The sequence below is a fragment of the Myzus persicae genome, unplaced genomic scaffold (assembly GCF_001856785.1).
Source record: "Myzus persicae strain clone G006 unplaced genomic scaffold, MPER_G0061.0, whole genome shotgun sequence".
NCBI classification, from domain to species: domain Eukaryota; kingdom Metazoa; phylum Arthropoda; class Insecta; order Hemiptera; family Aphididae; genus Myzus; species Myzus persicae.
Window position 1 is genome coordinate 1 of NW_019100824.1, and position 20,451 is coordinate 20,451.

General features: G+C 31.5%; 3 protein-coding genes across 3 annotated transcripts; 2 read left to right on the forward strand and 1 right to left on the reverse strand.

The window, feature by feature from the left end:
• The first annotated feature begins 6 nt into the window (after positions 1-6).
• Positions 7-7,322, forward strand: LOC111026304. The gene is made up of 8 exons (XM_022304357.1): positions 7-1,025; positions 4,531-4,767; positions 5,196-5,399; positions 5,487-5,600; positions 6,215-6,262; positions 6,345-6,583; positions 6,654-6,831; positions 7,152-7,322. Exons 2-8 carry the CDS (start codon positions 4,533-4,535, stop codon positions 7,268-7,270), a joined length of 1,137 nt encoding a protein of 378 aa, XP_022160049.1. The 5' UTR covers positions 7-1,025; positions 4,531-4,532; the 3' UTR covers positions 7,271-7,322.
• A 3,125-nt stretch (positions 7,323-10,447) lies between these two features.
• Positions 10,448-13,623, reverse strand: LOC111026300. Its single transcript, XM_022304353.1, has 3 exons — positions 13,199-13,623; positions 10,730-11,026; positions 10,448-10,644 (listed from the first exon to the last, which is right to left on the reverse strand). Exons 1-3 carry the CDS (start codon positions 13,326-13,328, stop codon positions 10,448-10,450), a joined length of 624 nt encoding a protein of 207 aa, XP_022160045.1. The 5' UTR covers positions 13,329-13,623.
• Positions 13,624-14,032: 409 nt separating this feature from the next.
• Positions 14,033-15,723, forward strand: LOC111026301. The gene is made up of 3 exons (XM_022304354.1): positions 14,033-15,080; positions 15,136-15,391; positions 15,460-15,723. Exons 1-3 carry the CDS (start codon positions 14,950-14,952, stop codon positions 15,721-15,723), a joined length of 651 nt encoding a protein of 216 aa, XP_022160046.1. The 5' UTR covers positions 14,033-14,949.
• Positions 15,724-20,451: the final 4,728 nt, after the last annotated feature.

Sequence of the window (20,451 nt, forward strand, 5' to 3'; positions counted from 1 at the left end):
GGTATACTGACATAATACGGACACAGAAAGATGTGTAATAACTAATAGTGGACCAGCTAGTGTTAGTGGTACTTGTGACTTGTGACAACGTTGACGGAAAACTGGAATATTATATTACGGAATAATAATAATAATTAGTCCGGAATTGTGCATTTCACATTATGTGTACAGTGATTTATGTACACATCGCGAACTAAACAGTACTTATTTATTTATTATCGTTTTTCGATAATGTTAGGTATTATACTATACATCTTCTTTTTAGTTTTTCTTATAATATTCAATTTATTATTTTAAGTAGGTAACATCATTTAGCTATTTTATCCCACGACCCACACTTCCACAGTGTGTATTATAATAATCCATTTATAATAATCCACTTCGCATTAATAATAATTTTAGGTAGGAAATAGGAATGTTAAGGGACTACGATTAGATATTCGATAAATAAATAAAACTATATTTCTTATAACCTACCTAGTACCTATCGTAGGTAAATGGGTAACGAGTGAAATAAGTTTGATTTTTACATTATAATATCATTAATATCTACCATATCATCGTAATAATCAAATAATAATAGGTAATATTGTACATTATTATTTATTATATATATTACACTATAATGTACTTTTATCAGTTTTATAAAGATGCACATAAGTCTTATTATAGTATTATTATTATGATATTTTTGATCTGTTTATCAATTCAATAGTTGGGAAAACCGTATAACGATTAACGGCCATTCCTACCCTACCCGCACGGACGACGAAAGTCGCCGCCGCCGCGCACACACGTCAACACAATACGACAGGCGACAGCGCGTTAGCACGTTTGTACTTACCTACTCGACATTGTTTATTACAATTTGGCGAATTTCATTAATGTTTTTTTAATTTTTCATTAAAAATTGTGTTTCTTTACGTGTTATATTATTCACTACACGGTCCACACGACATCACGACCGCATCTAACTACAGTTACGCAGACAGATATTTTAGTTGGTGTATTATATTGAGTATTCGGTAAGTACCTACTAATAGTACTGTTTTTATTAATATTGAAGTAACCAATAACTGCTAAACCTCATGTTAAAAGATGTTAGCTAAATAAATAGAAAAAAATGAAATATCATTCTTTTGCATTGTTAAGTACTAAAGTACCTACCCAGTACTCACTATATAGGTAGATGTGTTGGACTGGTAATAATATGTACCTACTTTATAAAATATAAATACAATACATAGAAACCTATATTATACTGTGGGCAAACAGTGAGGTGTTGTACAATATTTCATAATTAATAATAAATAACAGTCCCTGTAAAAACTGGTACTATGTACTATTTCATTACATGAATATTGAATTTCATATTTCATATTGAATAATGATTAAAATATTACTCATTAGAATCTAAAGTTGTCTTCATAGGTCCTAATTTTTAAATATAACTACCTAACCTTAATCGAGAAATACAAAAAACCAATGTACTTACATCATAACAATTATACCCTAGGCTAGGTATGCTTGTAGTAAATACACATTTTTAATAACATTGTGTAATATATTTCTATTGGTAAGTTATTTTAAATATAATAATTATGTACCTATAGTTAAGTTATTATCAAAAGGCTTTGTTAAATGTTATTTAATTTCTACATGTTAAATATTTATTTGTATTTTGTATAGATACCTACAATTCATTTTTTACATATCACTAATTCAAAAATCCTTCAATTTAAATTTGTATTACTTATATACATTTACATGCCCATCTTTATTCACTATTATAATATTATGTAGGTACATAAAACCTACATATTAGGTATACAATAATATAATATGGATATAAATAATGGATGCCCATAAGGTTAAGCTTAAATTAATTTAGATATTATTTTGTAAGTAAAAGTACAATACCTTTAGTATAAAATATTAAGACTGTTTACCACTGACTATTGACAAGAGGATACCAACCAATTTTATAATATTTTTATATTTTTAAATATTTCTATTTTATTTAGTTTATTTATTATGACAAAATTCATTAAAACTGATTATTTACCTACTAAGATTTTTTTTTAATTTTATTGATTTATATTGAAAAAAATAAATAGGTACATTCATAATTTTAATTATAAAATATTTTATTGTTATGTATTCAGTAAGTACTGTGATCTACCTATCACTTGATTGTTTAAAACCGGGATTAAAACTAAAAAAATGAGTACTGCATACTATCGACTGAAAAAACATCGCCAGAAACAATCTGTTAAAATCGAGGATAAAGTGGAAGTTGAATTAACATCAAGGCTAGATGGGTCAAACTTTGAGGTGTCTGTAGAGGTGCCTATTGAAGTCTCTATCAGTAGAAATGTGTTATGCCCCTCACAGCCTACAGTCACCAGAAATGATCAAAATGATCTCTTAGATTCATCTCTTGAGTACATTTCACAAAATTTCAGCTCACAGGATGCTGTGTTCTTAGATGAGGCTCTATCTTCACCATCATCTCAGCAATCATCAAACACTGACATTTCTACTGTTGTTCCCAGTTTACGTGAAAAGTTACGTGACTTTGTTGTAAGATTTAGAAGTAATATGACAGTTGATTTAATAGAAAATTTACTTGATATATTTCGTTCTGAAAATCATTTTGATCTGCCGAAATCAGCAGTTGGCTTATTACAAACCAAGTCCAATAATAAAATATTTATAATGAAAAGCTCTAAAAATACTAATGGGTCTTATGTGTATTTCGGTATCGAAGAAGGCTTAAAAGGGATAATGACTGATGAGTATACAGAAGATAGCATCAGCATACTATTTAACATTGATGGCTTACCCTTGTATAATAGTTCAAGCCAGCAATTTTGGCCAATCTTAGGACTTATTATGCACAACGATTATGAGTCAAACCCATTCATTGTGGCTGTGTTTAGTGGTGATTCTAAACCTCAAAATGTCAATGCGTTCTTAGAAGATTTTGTTCAAGAAACAATAACATTAAACCAGAATGGATTAATTTTTGGACAAAAAAATTTCAAAATAGAAATTGTTGGATTATCTTGCGATACACCGGCCAGATCTTTCATTAAGAAATGTAAAGGCCATGGAGGATTCTATGCATGCGAGAGGTGTGAAACGAGAGGCAAGACCATAAATAAAAAAAGGGTGTATCCCAGTATTAGTTCAAAATTACGTACCAAAATGAGTTTTATGAGACAACATCAACCTGAGCATCATTTGGACGGGAGAACCCGGTTGCTAGACATACCTAAATTTGACCCTGTTAGATCTGTTTTTTTGGACTCTATGCATTTACTATACCTTGGGATTATGAAGTGGATATTACAGAAATTACTTGGTACTACGTCGCGAGTCAACCGTAAATGCAAACTTTCTCGATGTAAAATAAAAAAACTAAATTCAACTCTAAAGATATTTGCAAATCATATACCTAAAGAATTTCAAAGAAAAACACTAGATTTAGAGACATTTAATTACTGGAAAGCCACACAGTTTAGGTTTTTTTTAAACTACTGTGGAGCTTTAGTGTTATATCATATTATGCCTAAACAAATGTACAGACACTTTTTACTTTTAGTGGTTGCAAGCCGAATACTAAATGACCCTGAACTGTGTGTTGAATATGTGTGCTATGCACGAGAATTGTTGAGGAAATTTGTAGAACTTCTTCCATCGTTTTATGGTCCAGATTCACAAATTATGAACTGTCACAATTTGATACATATAGCAGATGATGTTGAACACAAAAATATGGTTTTGTCAGCAGTGTCTGCATTTCCATTTGAAAATTTTCTGGGCAAAATTAAAAGACTAATTCGTGGAAGAAGTCGACCTCTTGCGCAGTTAGTCCGAAGAGTGTCTGAACAGAAATCATGTTCAGAGATGACTAAACAAAATGCTATACGCAAGAAAAAGTTTCTTATAGTGAACCCTCACATTAAACTTAAAACTAAAAGAGATTTAAAAAATGTAATTTTACGTGGAATTGAGTTGGGTTCATCAAAACCCAACAATATTGTAAAATTAAATTCTGGCAATGTTTTTAGCATAACAAGAATAAAGAAAAAAAATCAAAACATATTTTTTCATGGGTTTATGTACATGGGTGTCACTGATGTTTTCAAATATCCATGTAATTCCACAAAAATTGGAATTATGAAGTTGGGTCGATTGTGTAAAAAAACAAAAATTGTTTCAATAGATGATATTGCAAAAAAATGTGTTCTGTTTCAAAACCACAATCAGAATTATGCAGTTACATTACTGCATAATTCATAAAATAATTCTATCATGGATATAATTATTATTCTTTTTAATTTTTATATCTACCTAATTAAATATACTTAAATTATGTATAATATTCTACTTTGTATATTGTAGATTACCAAAAAAAAAAAAAAAAAAATCATAGGTGAAATATATTTTATACCATAATTTATTTTATTTTAAATATTATGATTTTATGTTATGTATTATAAATTATTTCATGGTTGGTTACAGATATGGATCATAAGAAAGACTCAACACATGTAGTAATAAAGTTTGATGAAAAAACAGTCAACGGTATGGATTGTATTGATCTTATACCATTATCATGGACATATATTGAAAACGGAATATTAAATTGTAAATATCCAGATAAAAAAGATTATGGCAAAATTAATAAGATGAGCCAAACTTTGTATGGTCACAAAGAATCGTGGAAAAGCTTTGGCATCAGTATAATTTCCGAAGCTAGTAAGATCCTACATAATTTATTTACTTAAAATCTATATTAATATACATAAGTTTTAACTATGTTTATAAGAGTAGTTGAATATAATCAACTATAAGCTTTCATTCAATACCATTTACCTATTATAAGAAAGAATAAATAAATAAAATAAAATGCAAAAACATATTACATTTTTAGCAAACTCTGGGTTATATTACTTAATTATATACCTATTTAATTTGTAATTTAAATAAGTTTAAATACTTAATTATAAATTACTTTAAATGGTACAAATGATAAAAATGGAATAGGTAGATGATATTTTTTATGTGATTCTTTCAAAGCTAAAAAAACCAGTTAACACAAAATATATAACTTAAGGCATTATATTTTTTCACTTCTATAAATGTTTCTTTTTTAGTTTTTCACCTAAACCTGTTTTACGTTTCAGGAAATTATGACCAAGGTGTCAGGCGAATGAAAAAAGCTTTCTCTAATACAGTTGTACTAAGTAGTGCGATTGAGGATAAAGACAGTTCTGAATATGAGTCCGATCCAAAAAATCTATCTGAGAAAGAACTAAAACATAGCTTACATAATATTCCTTCATTTAGTCCAGCAACTTTAAAATTATTTCAACCAGATGTAAACTTAGGTAGTTTCTTCAATTGAGTTATTAACTACTAAAATTACATTAAATAAAATTTTCAATATTTTTTCTTTATATTTGTTACAAATAAAGATTTGATACTGTCAGATACTACATCATCTGAATCATCCACCACGTCTACCAAGAAAAAAATGTCTACTGGAAAAAAATTGTTAAAAAGAAGGGGAAGCTCTTGTGATAAACGAGGTAAGTCTTATAATTGTAAGAAAAAGGGTAGTAGATGGTAGTTTCTTTAGTTAAACTATACATTTGTAATTATAATTTTACTACAAATATAGATCTATCTTTATCTGAATCGTCCACTGTTTCTACCAAGACAAAATGTCAATAGGAAAAAAAATTCTCAAAAGATACTATTCGGGTAAGAAACTAAATCTTATAAGTGTAAAAGAAGAAACTCTTAATATTTTTTAACCTAATTCTTATAAGATTCAAAGATTTAGTTTCTTACCAGACAGGTCCCATTAGGGAATTTTTTGTTGTTGAAATTGTTTTCTTTGTAGACACTGGAGATAATTTTGGTTTCAAAGAATTATTAGTGTAAATTATATACTATGTATATAATATAAATGGATTGTTTTTTTGTTCATTAAATTTTAAGTGTATTCTGTTAGTCATAAAAAATAATTAAATTAATTTTTCTTCCCTAACCTTTTATTTGATTCATACCATTAGGAAGCATGACCTATTAAGTACACTTTACTTTTTTTTTATTCCTGAAATACTTAATGTTTAAAAGTTAATACCAGAGTACTATAATTATTTAATATCTATTAATATTAAAATATGTTCTGTTACAGTTAATGATGAACATAGTAAAAATTACTGTCACACGTGTGGTCGCTCAGGTTCAAATAAATATACTATATTAAAATCTAATTACATTCATTGTCTATAAAGAAAACTATGAATGTATACTATTTATTTCAGATAATGTTTCACAAGTTTCAAAATCAGATTTGGAGTCACTCAAAAGGAGTATTGAGTATCGCATCCGTGAAGAATCAAAAATAACAAGATCTTTATTATCAATTAATAATAGTTCTACTATAGAAATTGATTCAATTTTAAAAGATGAAAAAATCATTGGCTTGCCTAAAACAAAATTAGAGCATTTTCAAGAATTTGATAAAGAATTAGGAATTGATAATGAGCTTGTAAAAAAAATGGTAAATATTAATTCTTAGTTCTTATAAGTTGACCTTTAGTCTTTAAATTTCACTCAATATTAATTTTCAGAAATGTTTTATAATCATTAATATGAAAGGAATGGCTAAAATTAATGATGACATTATGGCAGTGATTCCTAAAATCATTTCCAAAGATGTCCAACTACAGTTTAGTGCTTTTGGGAGAGAGACAAGCGGCAAGAAAAAACTTAACTTTTCCTCAACTAATGCATTCAAATACTTACAAGGTTATTATATCATTACTTATAATCGAAACGCAGGTTTTAAGGGTTTAAAAAGTATATATCATGATACTATTATGTAATTTTTATTTCAAATAAATTAATGAATTTAACAACTGTCAGTAGTTGCAGTAAGTGGTAACAGTATAATGATTATAACATAAAATTCCTTTGATAGTTAATATTAATTCAAATTTAGTAACTATAAAAATAGTGTATAAATTATACAACAATTGATATGCAAACACATGAACTAACTCATCCTTCCTTAAAATATGTATACTTAATAAGTTTTCATTTAATGAATATTTAATTTAAAATTTCAGAAGTTCTTGCTACAAAACACCCAAATGTCAGTTCCAAAGAATTTGCAAGTGTCATTAGCAGGTGGTTTTCCGGAGCAAAGGACCGAGAAGGGGGCAAAAAACTTAGATTATCGAAATAAAAATGTATTTTGTTATTATTTTATCTAATAAAACTACCTTTTAATTAAATTACATTTATTATTTTTCTAATTTTGCAGTGATTCTTAAAATTAATAAACAAAAAAAATATTATTCTTATTGCTCGTTATATTTTTTTATATTGCATTTTTATGTACATTTTAATTAGGTATCAAGTATTAATTTTAGTAAAATACTGTTTAATAGTTATTTTTTTATGCAAAGAAGAGTTATAGAAGTTAGTGGTTCTGCCCAGAAACTATAGAAAGTAATAAACAAATAGCGCTTTTTTTCAGTCTACTCTTTACAGAATTTGAATACCATTATCATACAGGATTATGTGTGCTAAAACCACAATACTGAATATCAATAATATGTCAGTACTGGTGCCAGTACCGCAACAGTATTACTATCAATACTTGGCCAGTCCTGAAATATTATAGTTTTGGCAAAGTATTATAAATCCAGATATACGACAGTACTGGTGCCAGGACTGGCTTTCAGTAGCTTGCCAGTATAACTGTCAATACTTGACCAGTGCTGGTAAAGCGTTATCATCCCAGATATATGACAGTACTGGTGACAGCATTGGCTGCCAGTAGCGTGCCAGTATAATGGTCAGTACTTGACCAGTACTGAATTACCAGTACTTGCCCAGTGCTGGATTGCCAGTACTGAATTACCAGTACTTGCCCAGTGCTGGTAAAGCGTTATCATCCCAGATATATGACAGTACTGGTGACAGCATTGGCTGCCAGTACTCCGACAGTATAGCCAGTACTGGCGCAGTGTCATGCCTGTTGTGAATTTCCGATTGGGATATAATCACATGGTCAAATTCTTGTAATAGAATACGCCANTGTTATAGAAGAAAACTTTAAGGCCTTGCCTCAATTCACCGAGAGTTAATTTTTGAAATTAATGAAGTGATTGATGAATTAGTTAAGGTAAAAAATAAAACTTGATTTTATTTTATAATTTTATTATGTACATATGGATCATTTAATAAACTTTTCACCACTTAAACATAAGTAGAAAAAACGCCACTGCCCTTAAATAAATTTTGTACACATTATAATTGAATCGAAAAAGTATTATACTGCATTGCAATGTAAGAACTAAGAAGTTTATATTTGTCCAAAAATATAGTTACTTGAATTTCCTCTGGAAGTCCTGTACTGCGTTCTCGTTGAAGTTGGTCCCGAATTTCATTAGTTAAGTCCATAGCTAATTCTGGACTAACTCGAAACATATTCAAAAATTCATTTCTTGGAAGATCATAAGGATTTTGCGAGTCCCTTAAAATTCTTCTCTCTATACGCCTTTCCAATATTTGAACCCTTTCTTCCAATGCCAACAAATCCCAACCAAGATAAAATAAAGCCATATTAATTACTATTACTTATTAGCTTATAGAAAAAAACTACGAGTAACGAGTTAAAAAAATTGTTTAAACAAAATTAAATACATGAAAACGATTCGATAACGCTAACGGCCCTTCCTAATCACCCGATACGATATCGAATATTTTCGCTATCATTTCGATACTTTAACGATAAAATTCGTTACAAAACTGTTACAGAATCACTATATTGATAACATTTCGATAGTAGTCGTTTCGTTAGCTTAACGAACCGAAATTTGTCGATAACAGGTCTTATCGAGTTACAGAATCGATCTGCAGGCGGCGGATTTCTATGACGAAGGAATTTCGAAGCTTGTCCACCTCTACGATAAGTGCCTTAATTTGTTTGGTGACTATGTGGAAAAGTAACATTTTAGTCACTCTTTCAGATGTATATAATAAAATATTTTTCCTGTACCTAGTTTTTGTTTTATTACAAAACGTTCCCTAGTTTCTGAATAGCCCTCGTATATGTAACCATTCTTCCGTTGTTGGTACAACCATTTCCTTTGGTTGCAAGATTATCCATAGCACTTGGCATGTATCACGTACAATTTTTGAAATGGTTAACACGTCCATTAAAAAATCAAAGTGGAGAGCAGAAAAGTTAATAGTACAAACTTAATGCTTAAACGAATGTATTATAGACACATTTTCCCTATACGGAGTGAAAGGCATGTAGCTATACCAGCGTGACGGGGATTGTGTTGTATTTTTATTTTTATGACGCAGAAAGTTATTATTTTCTAAAGTATCTTCATCATATTCTTGATTTTTAATATAATTGTTTTTATGAGATTGGAGAATCAAATTATGTGTAACACTATTAAAAAATTCTGCTAAGAGCTTTGCACTAAACCCAAAGGTTTGATACAAAAATGTAATATTAATACCCATGTCCACTAGTGGCGGTGGCGGTGACGGTGTTTGAACTGTCTATTTTATACTACTCGTGATAGTGCATTTGCACTTCCATTCTCTACTCCTGGCTTATATATAATCACATGGTCAAATTCTTGTAATAGAATACGCCAACGCGCGAACCTAGAGTTCATATCTAATGCGTTGAATAACCAAACTTATTATCTGTGATTATTTTAAACTTTTCACCCCAAAAATAAGGTCTAAAATGTTAGTTACCAAAAATTATACCTAAAAACTCTTCTTCAATTGTAGAATAATTAGCTGGAGTTTAGCTTTTAGTTTAGAAGTAGTTAAAGTGAGTATGCGTGTGTTTTATTCCATTTAAAAAAAATCGTTGTTTCTTTATTGTATGGAAATGGCTTTGCAAAATATTTTTTTGTTATTAAAACGCTCAATTTTTAACTTAAAAGAAGCCCTTAAATTACTTAAAACACCAAATTAGGAAATAGGAAATGTTCAACGGTCATAGGTCGGCTGAGTTGTCGTTCCAGTGTTTGATGTTCAAAAATATTTAAGTTGAATATCAGCATTATGGTTTGTGCGACAGTACTATAACGCACATATTCTACAGCAGTTCTATGTTTGTACAACGTCGTTTCCCTTAGGACTATTACATTATACAATTCAAAAATGTTCAGATGCGAGCAGTGTTCATCGCAGTGGTTTTTACCACGAAACGTAATTTTACCGCTCGCCAAAAAAAAAGGAGCGCGCATTTCGTTATAATATTCAAACATAAAATATAAAATGTTAATTATAGGATTATGTGATATTTTAATTTAAACATAAATATGTTAATAACACATTATTCTGTAACATCTAACGTATAACACTATAAAATGTTAAGTGGTCACTGATTATTACAATCAGTACCCTGTGATCGAAGACAAACACATACTGAAAAGATAAATATGAATATCAGTCCAACTCCAAAGATGAACGCAGTGCTCACGCAGACCAAAGGCACGAGTCTCGAGAACGGGAGATCTATGATGTTGTATTTTCCCTTAGTTCTGGCAAGATACTCATTTCCATTCGTTACCATGTCTATATTATAATTTTTTTATTATAAAATGTGTAATAATGATTATAACACAAAAAATGTGATTGCCCTAAAGGAGTGGATACGTACTTTCACGGATAGACACGGTAGATTTATTGTTTTCCGATCGCATTTCGTTCGTCGACTTGTTATGTAACGTAAGGTTCTGTTGTCGATGTTTATCGCAGAACGTCAATAAAGGTAATAGCCATTGCACATAGCATAAGGACACTAACCATGATGAGTGTGCCATCTTTCCAATCTGATTTTGAGGTTGAACTGCTGGAACACGGCGGTGTTTCGCCTTTGCGTCGTCGGTGAGATCAGAGGATACTCGTCGATACTCCACGAAATACACTAATGCGTTGTTCCGCTGTAGATGTGTATCTGATGTAGAAATACCCACCTATTATTGTTGTATTAAATGTCATTTTTTTTTTGGTCTATTGAGGTTAGGCGAACCATAGAGTCCCACTCGAGAGCATAAGATTTGTGTGATTACATACACATACATTTAACATTTATATTGAAATATAAAGAATTGTTTGCCGTATCGCCGCCGTCGCGGGAGGGTCCGTACGGCCACACCCATCGTATGGGAGTTTACCAATTGCGCTTAAAATGACCTTTTAATATACCAATTGCGCTCTGTTTTTTTTTGGGTCGATATACCAATTGCGCTCTGTATTTTTTGGGTCGATATGCCAATTGCGCTATGTCTTTTTTTGGGTTGATAGACCAATTGCGCTCAGTTGTTTTCAGGGTTTATAATATTTTTACAATAAACGTTAATATTAATAATAATTGTACAATATAAATCTATACCAAATTATACACATAGATACAAGTCAATAATACATAATTAATATACATAAAAATATAAAAATATAATTACAATTTATGTTTCCATTTAATGTTTTTTATATTTTACTGTAATAATAAGAAACTGGTTTTAAAAATTCTTTGCTAGTAATTTTTCCGGATTTGTATTTCTCAATAATAGATTCTATGGCCACTTTTTTCACTAAATACGCTCGGTTTGGTGTATATTTATCTTCTTCAGTACTGTTTATTGCAGTATAGGTAAGTGTTGGTTTGTGTTTCTATAATTGCTTTTAGAAAGACAAAAATATTTGGATGTGAGGAATAAAAATTTGATGAAAACCTTCACATGCATTGGTTAGGTTAGGTTACGTACGTTCAAAGCTTATTGTATTCGATGCCCACAGTATGGGAGGGAATGTAGAGGTTGATGATATATCATTTTCAACGATATAGTCAGTGAATTTAGTAACATTTGAATTCGTTGGCTAAATTGTCATTAATTCATTTATAAAAACATCCTCCACTTCATAGTGTGGAAAAAGTGACAAGCCAAAAATTAAATGTAGCCATTTTCCTATTTCAGAATCTATGTTTTTATACTCAGCTTATAGTCCATATCTTTGGATATTCCTCCACTAAGCTTGTGTGAAATGAAACCTACAACCTACCAGAGTTATTGAAGGCCAAACTTTTTAAACAACAAAATGAATAGCTTGTTCAAAATCGGCAACGACTGTTTTTGGACTAAAATAAAGGTTAAAAGTTGCACATTTACTGTGTATATTCATATGTAACTTTTTCCGCCGTGTAGTAACTTACATATGCCCATGCAAAAATAAGGAACCTACAATATAAGTAGCGCAATTGGTATACTGACCTAAAATTTAAGCGGCGCAATTGGTATACTGACCTAAAATACAAATATTGTTTTAGGCGCAACTGGTACATGCCCCCATCGTATACGCAACGGGAGGTGCACATTATTACATAGTATAAGGAATAAGAAGTATGCACAATGATAAATCTGGGTATATTTATTAAGGGGCGATGTATAATTTTTATATACAACCGACAATAAACTCAATGTGACGTCACACGTATACATTTAGTCGTATTCACAAAACCACAAGGCGATGCACATGCGTGAAATAGAACGAAAATACGGTTTGAATTGAGCATACTTCTTATTTCTCATACTATACTTATGTATTAGCATGTGGGAGCTCACTAATACCTCACTAGTCACAATGTATTTACCAATTAAAGCTCTTTTTAACTTAATTTTTTTAAAAGAACATTCTTGACGATTAAATAGGTTGGTATGTTTGAAGTGAATGAAATAATATTGTATAAAATAACTGTAAGACTTTGCTTGAATTAGCCCGTTGTAGATTTGAATACCAATATACCGACTTTAGGTATACTACAAAGTACTTTGCTACACTTTTACATACTTTCTAATACTTACCTAATTACCGTATACTTTTATAGATATACCTATTATAACCTTGGATAAAGTTGTGTAAAATATACAATACTATAATTCAACGTAAATATACATCTGTGGATACAACACCACTTTTCGTGTCACGGACTTTAAATTCTGCATCACCACTTACGAGACCCACGACTCACAAGCCACTGGAAGACCCTATTGTCAATATTATATAAGCTATGACATGTTTTTCAGCCTTTGGATTTAATTCATTAAAGAGTACCACAATGAACACTCACATGATTGTTGTTGCGATGACATGATAGTTGAAAAATAAAACGTGCCAACCATAATGACAATTATATATATTATTCCGCAAAAAACGGCGAAGTTACACGGAACTAGTGGACACAGCTGCATCTTAGCCATGCTTAACAAATATTAATAGTTAAATTTAGTTTATACACAAAAACAATACTTATAATATGAAAAAAACATAAAATAATCCATTTGTCGCGTAACCATAGAAAACTAAATAAATATAAAAGGTTTATTAATGAGAATAACTATGACATGTTTCAAGTTAAAAATTAAATGTATAGGTTTATACAAAATCTTTACATAGGAAATTATATTTAATGTTTGTTAAAACTTTTTCTAAGTAAATACATAATTTGGAAAGATATGGTTCTGCATTAAAATAGTACACAATTAGTAGGATAAGAAGGAGAGTTCAAAACCCTGATCCACTGATCCCACTGAACCGCCGCCGCCGCCGAAGAGAGTTCTGAAACCCTGATCCACTGATCCTACTGATCCGCCGCCGCCGCCGAGGAGAGTTCAAAACCCTGATCCACTGATCCCACTGATCCCGCATCCTCCGCATCCTCCGCATTCACCGCCACCGCCCGCCGCCGCAGATCGCTTACGTGCGCGACATACATGTTATCAGTTATCATTTGTTATCATATACTTTTATCACACAAGGTATCAATCATATATTTAATCAACATATATATATATAACGTTATCAACATGTATTTTTTTTACTATTCTAATCATATATATTATTGTAATCAGTTATCATTTTGTTATCATATATTTTTGCCGCTGGCGTACGTGCGCTACAAACATTATCAGTTATCACAAATGTTATCTTTTGCCGCCGTTATCACATCGCAGTTCTCCCCCGGTTATCAAATAAATTGTTATAATTTTTCGCGCGCGCGCATATGACAACATGCATAACGACCTCTTTATTATTTTAACAACGTATAGTTCCCTCTTAAATATACAAAAATATAACCCAACCTTGATACGATCTGCTTTACCGTTCACCAGGATGTCGCACACTAATGATATTAAAATGGCCATTAGTGAATAACACACATTAATAACTTTTGTATATAAAATGTCGTGTTCGCTCGTGGCGCAGACTCATAATGGCCACAATGGATATTTATATTGAAAGACACTTTCGACATTAGGTATCCTTATTCAATTAAATATACTGCACACTGCAAAACCATTTATATTGATAGACGTATTCACTATAAGAGACATTAAGTAGGCATATTTACAATAATAGGTATCTTATCCGCATTCAATTAAATATTCACACACAACCTGGTCATTAGTGATTGAAAGACATTTCCTGCCAAATGGCAGTAATAATCACAAATAAATGTCTTCTTAATGTACCCTACCGGTCGCCAGGATGTCGCGGACTCATAATGTATATCCCTATTCAATTCATCGATAAACAATTAAGAACATACGTCGCCAGGATGCGAGTGTGCCCGGCCGGTCGACAGGATGTCGCGGACTCATAATGTATATCCCTATTCAATTCTTCGATAAACAATTAAGAACGTACCTCGCCCCGCCATTAGAATACTATCTTTTTTTTTTGTAAATTCTGAAGAGAGTCAACAGTTCTTCAGTCCGTTTTAAACCGTTGTACACGTATTTTTCGCTCTCTAAGTCTTTAAAATATTATTTCACTGTTTATTTTTTTTGTTCAAAACTGTGTGTTTTACATAATTTAAAAATGTTTGACATAGTAATGTTATTCGTATATTATTTCGTAAACCCACTTCGGAGTCGTGCTGCAGATGAAGACAACCGCGTTTTGTCCCGTGATGACTTGATGAGGATAAACGGAGAAGGTTTTCAGGATGAGTAAGACAAAATAATATTTATATTTATCATTTTCTACATATTACAATTTTTGCAGTGAGATAAATAATACCACAATTGACAATAATACTACAGTTGATAACGCTATTGAAAATAATACTCAATTTAATCATATTTCATTACGTGAGCTTTATGCGGAATATTTGGTGGTGCGGGACCGTAACATAGGGTTGAGTGAATGGGCAACACATGCGGGATTAATTTCAAGAGAATTAAATTTAGAGTTTAGTGTATTGGGATTGGTAATGGTTGATAATTTTATGGATAATTCAATTCCCATGGATGAATTCATAGTAAGTATAAACACAGAAAAATATCTTAATTAAAATAAATAGATTTATTGAAAACTTATAACTTACAGATACAGATATCACATCAGGACTTATTGTTTATGATTGGAAGAATCACTCGTCTCCATACACAACACTACATATTTATGCAAATACTATACAGAGGTCGGAGAATAACACAAATGGAAAGAATGGGTGAAATCAACTCAGAAGATGCTAGAAATAGCCGATTTGATTGGAAGATGGTTACAGTTATGATTTTATCATTTTATGACTTGACGGGTGATACATTCGAATTTATGTTAGAGAGATTAGAAAATAAAATTATGTTATAAAACAAAATTATTATTTCTAAAATTATTTATTAATAATTTTTTTTTATCTCTCTATGTATTGCTATTAATATATGTTTTATACTTCTACTTAATATTTTTTTTTTTTTTATCTCTCTATGTATGTTTATGCGTTTATTAATATATGTTTTATATTAATACTTTAAGAACGTACGTCGTCAGGATGCGATTGTGCCCGGCCGGTCGCCAGGATGTCGCGGACTCATAATGTATATCCCTATTCAATTCATCGATAAACAATTAAAAACATACGTCGCCAGGATGCGATTGTGCCCGGCCGGTCGACAGGATGTCGCACACTAACGATATTAAAATGCCTATTATCATACATTAATAACTTTTGTATATAAAATATCATATTCGCTCTTGGCACCATGATTTAGCCGACTCTTAGTAGCCGCTATATATATTAGTGATGGGGATGAAATCCGGATTCTTCGAAAATCCGTCAAATCCGGATTTCGGATTTCGGATTTCAGGCTAAAAAATCCGGATTTTGGATTATGGTATTCGAATCTCGGATTATTGGATTTCAAAATCCGAAATTTGGGTTTATCATTGCAAATTTCTGTATTCTAATCATATAACTTTCATTATGCCACTTTTTAGTCGTTCTTTTAATTATCGGACAAGATGATGGTGGTCTAAATAAGATGTATCAATAATTGGTAAACATTTCAAGTCCCACGTACATACCATTATTTTTGGAGATACGACTAATAATACCTAACTAAAATGTATGATATGTATTTATGATATCTGACCTATATATTTAATATTACACAAAAATGTGTGCATGAAATTCTTAATTGGGTTCGACAGTTATATTATTATTAAAACACCTGATATCAACATTTTGTTTATATTAAATATTATTTTCCTATATCTATTTATAATATCGTACAAAAGAAACACTTATATTGATAAATAAAGTTTGTAGACTTTTATAGTATGCTTCTAAGTTTAAACTCTATCTTTTGTGCTAACATTGTGAACAATAAGTGTTGTAACAAGATACCTACGCGTTCACTGCACAGTACTCCATAAGCACTAATTCTACAAGGGACAAACAACAACTATTTCTAGTTCTTAATTTTTTAATCATGGCTCGCAGTAAAATATGGCAGTATTTTAAAGGTAATAAATCCAATGAATCGGCGAAGTGTTTAATTTGTGATTTTGAGTTGATGAACAATGGATCTACATCATCTTTATGGACACATTTTAATGCGTGGCACAAAAATGAAAATAATACACCACCAATGGACGGCAAAAGGTAATTAAAATTATAATTTTATTCATTTAAAATTTTAAAATTTCTCATTACATATAAGTACGACTTAACTATTGTGATGGGAGTAATGAAATTAAAATGATTATGAAAATAATCGAATGAGTAGTAGTATAAAATGGACAGTACTCCGACTTGCTCCCTGCTCCCTAACCGCCGCCGCCACATATCGCCTACGTGCGTGACGTATATTTACCCTCACCTCCACTGACCACCGACCAACAGCCGCCGCCGCCGCATGTCGCGTTCGTACTCCGACCTACTCCCTGCTCCCTAACCGCCGCCGCCACATATCGCCTACGTGCGTGACGTATACGTTATCATATCAAGTTATCATATCACGTTATCACCAACAAGTTATCATATCACGTTATCACTATGAGATACAATCATATTTGGATTTTTTTTAAATAAATAATGAAAAAAAGATTTGCGAGGCTCGAAACACATGAACCTCGGGTCAAAGAAGGGACGCTTTAACCCACTAGGCCACAGACCTGATACATCTTTACATGTGATTCTTAACGTATATAGCTGTATACCTAGTACAATATAATGTAATATAAAAAATATAATATGTACTTATATAATATATAATTATATTATTTCATCCGAACAGCCTATTTCATCACGTGACCAACACATGTTATCATATATCTGTAATCACTACCGTACACGCACCATATTATTGTATCACATTATTGTACACACACCATAATATTATTATTGGGTCTATTATTTAGTTTAATAAATAATGGAAAAAGGCTTTGGAGAGATTCGAACTCTCGATCTCCGTCTTACATTCCGGCGCCTTAACCATCTAGGCCACAAAGCCATTATACCGAAACATATGATTCCTAACATAATATATAGCTGTACGAATATCTGCTACTTATAAAAATATTAATCAGGAATATATTATTATTATATACAATAACATGGGGAAACGTACGCATGCGCGTGAAACAAATTACATATCAATAAGTTACACACACCTGTCGATAGCTAGTCGATACATTTGTGTATCATGAATGTATGCTACACCGGCAACATGTACTTATTTGTAATACATTTAAGAATAATATACTTGTACAATCTTTATGAATATACATTCAACGACGTGTGTGTCTCGACAAACCCTAACTATTGCTAACAATAACATTCCTCAACAAGTATTGAGACTGCACATGTTTAGGATTATATTACTTAAATTTTGTCCCTCCATCACGTTATACGGCAGGTGGTGTTATTTAACTATAACAATAACATTCTTCTTCAAGGGTCGACACTGCTCATGTATAGAAAAACCTCCATATTATTGTACATTCCATATTATTGTACATACCAAGCTGATAGGTACATTTATGTATCACGAACGTAGCTTTTTCGTTAGTTTAGTTTGTTCTCAGTTTTATATCAGTTACGTCTTCGTGTATAGCCAATATTCTTAAGCTGTTATTACGAACGCATTTATTTTTGTAATTTCACTTACGAGAAACATTTTCACTAACTCTAAAATGTAAGTATTTCATTTTTATTTTTAATATTTAATTTAAGTATTTTACATAACCCGATTTTTAGATGACTAATAATTCATCACCAAATACACCGAGGTTTGGAGGGGCAGAATACCACAGAATTCTTGCAGGAATTCTTCAGGAAGATTCTAGCCCAGATTTTTTCGACCCAGTGAGACCTTTGAGACACAATCCTATTGTAAGTATATTTATATATTTTTTTTATATTATATATAAATTAATAATAATAAAATTGGTATAATCTGATTATAGAATCTTATTAGTCCCATACTAAGACAGTTGTCACCGAGGTTGGATGTTGATGATGATGAATTTCGGGGGAGATATGAAGAACCGAATAATCAAGAATTTGAAATCTTTCAATGGAGTCCCCCTGCGATAAGGGAGTCGCCATTTAGATATGCCGCAGTGGTAAGTTAATATTTTTTTAAATAAAATAAAAATAAAATAAAATAATTACTTAATTTCAATATAAAGTAAAATAATTATTATTTGCCCCCATTATAAAATACAAATATTATTATTTAGACTCCATCTGAAGATAGTGGATATTCCACTCATCAGGAGTCGCAGATTGCTCATTGGCACCGGCCAATTTCACCGATTCGGCATATTTTTCACGGTTCGCCTGTTATGCCCTCACCTTCAACACCGACTTTACCACATCGACGATTATTGCCACTTCAGCTCTTTCCTACAACACCCACTCCCTCTAATTCACAGAGAGATCATCCACACGATCTAACCGGTATTTCCCCTGATATGTTCTCCTTGTCCACTCCAAGTCCAATCCTATTGACAGTAAGAGAAGATCTGTTCTCCGTTTCCCCCTCAGAGTCATCTTTGTCTCCTAGCTTACTTCAACTACCTCCTCACCGGACGAATTTTATACATAATATTTTAATTGTTGGTGAAATTTTAAACAATACGGCGTGTTCCGGAGATCATCAACCAGAAACTATGGAGTGGGGAGATGATGGAAATGATGTAGAAATGCAATCGCATATGGACGTTTACGAAGGGTGGGGTGATGATTATGATGATATGAATGAATTAATTCTAAATAATTTGTAAATATTTGTTTTAATATATTTTTTCTATCATACATTTTATTTCTTTATTAATATTTATATGATATATCGTTAGATGGTAAAAACGCTATATGTATAATAATTCCCGATGTGGCATATGTTCACATTTCTTGGTATGTTAGTAACTATTTTTGTAGGGCTTCTATGAGAGAAATCTGTATAGAAATATTTATTGGGTCAAATCCATTGTCTCCGTCGCGTATTGCCAGCGTCGGACATCGTCTTTTGTTAGCAGAGCGACCTGTACCGACCCGTTCGCGAGTAGGCTGTTGTTGACAACACGCATGGGTCAATTCCTGCAAATATCGTCCAATAACAGCGGTACCCAAAATAACCGAAAAATATCTTGTGATGTATACAAATATCATAGTCAATACCTGACTAATATTTCATGAACCTCCTACTTAAAATGCTTCCCTCTCCACAATGCTGAGATTTCTGGACACTTGGTCCGTTATCTGCTGAGATAGAGTCAGTCTGTTCCAGACACCCATACGTTTTCAGCGCCTTTGCTCTTTCTCTCCGTGTTTTCACAGTCAACAGTATACAGTACAACAGTTTACAATTTTTCTCCGTGTTTCTCAGTGTTTAATTTTACAAGTGTTTAAACACTTTATTATTTTCAATCGTTTTCATTTTAAAACATTTTAATCATGTTTAAATGCGATCAGTGCTCGTTGGAATTCACACGTAAAGACAATTTGCTTGCACATAAAAAAAAACACTTAGGGATATGTTTTCAATGCACTCTGTGTACTAAAACATTCTCTTCTAAATATAACCTCAATAG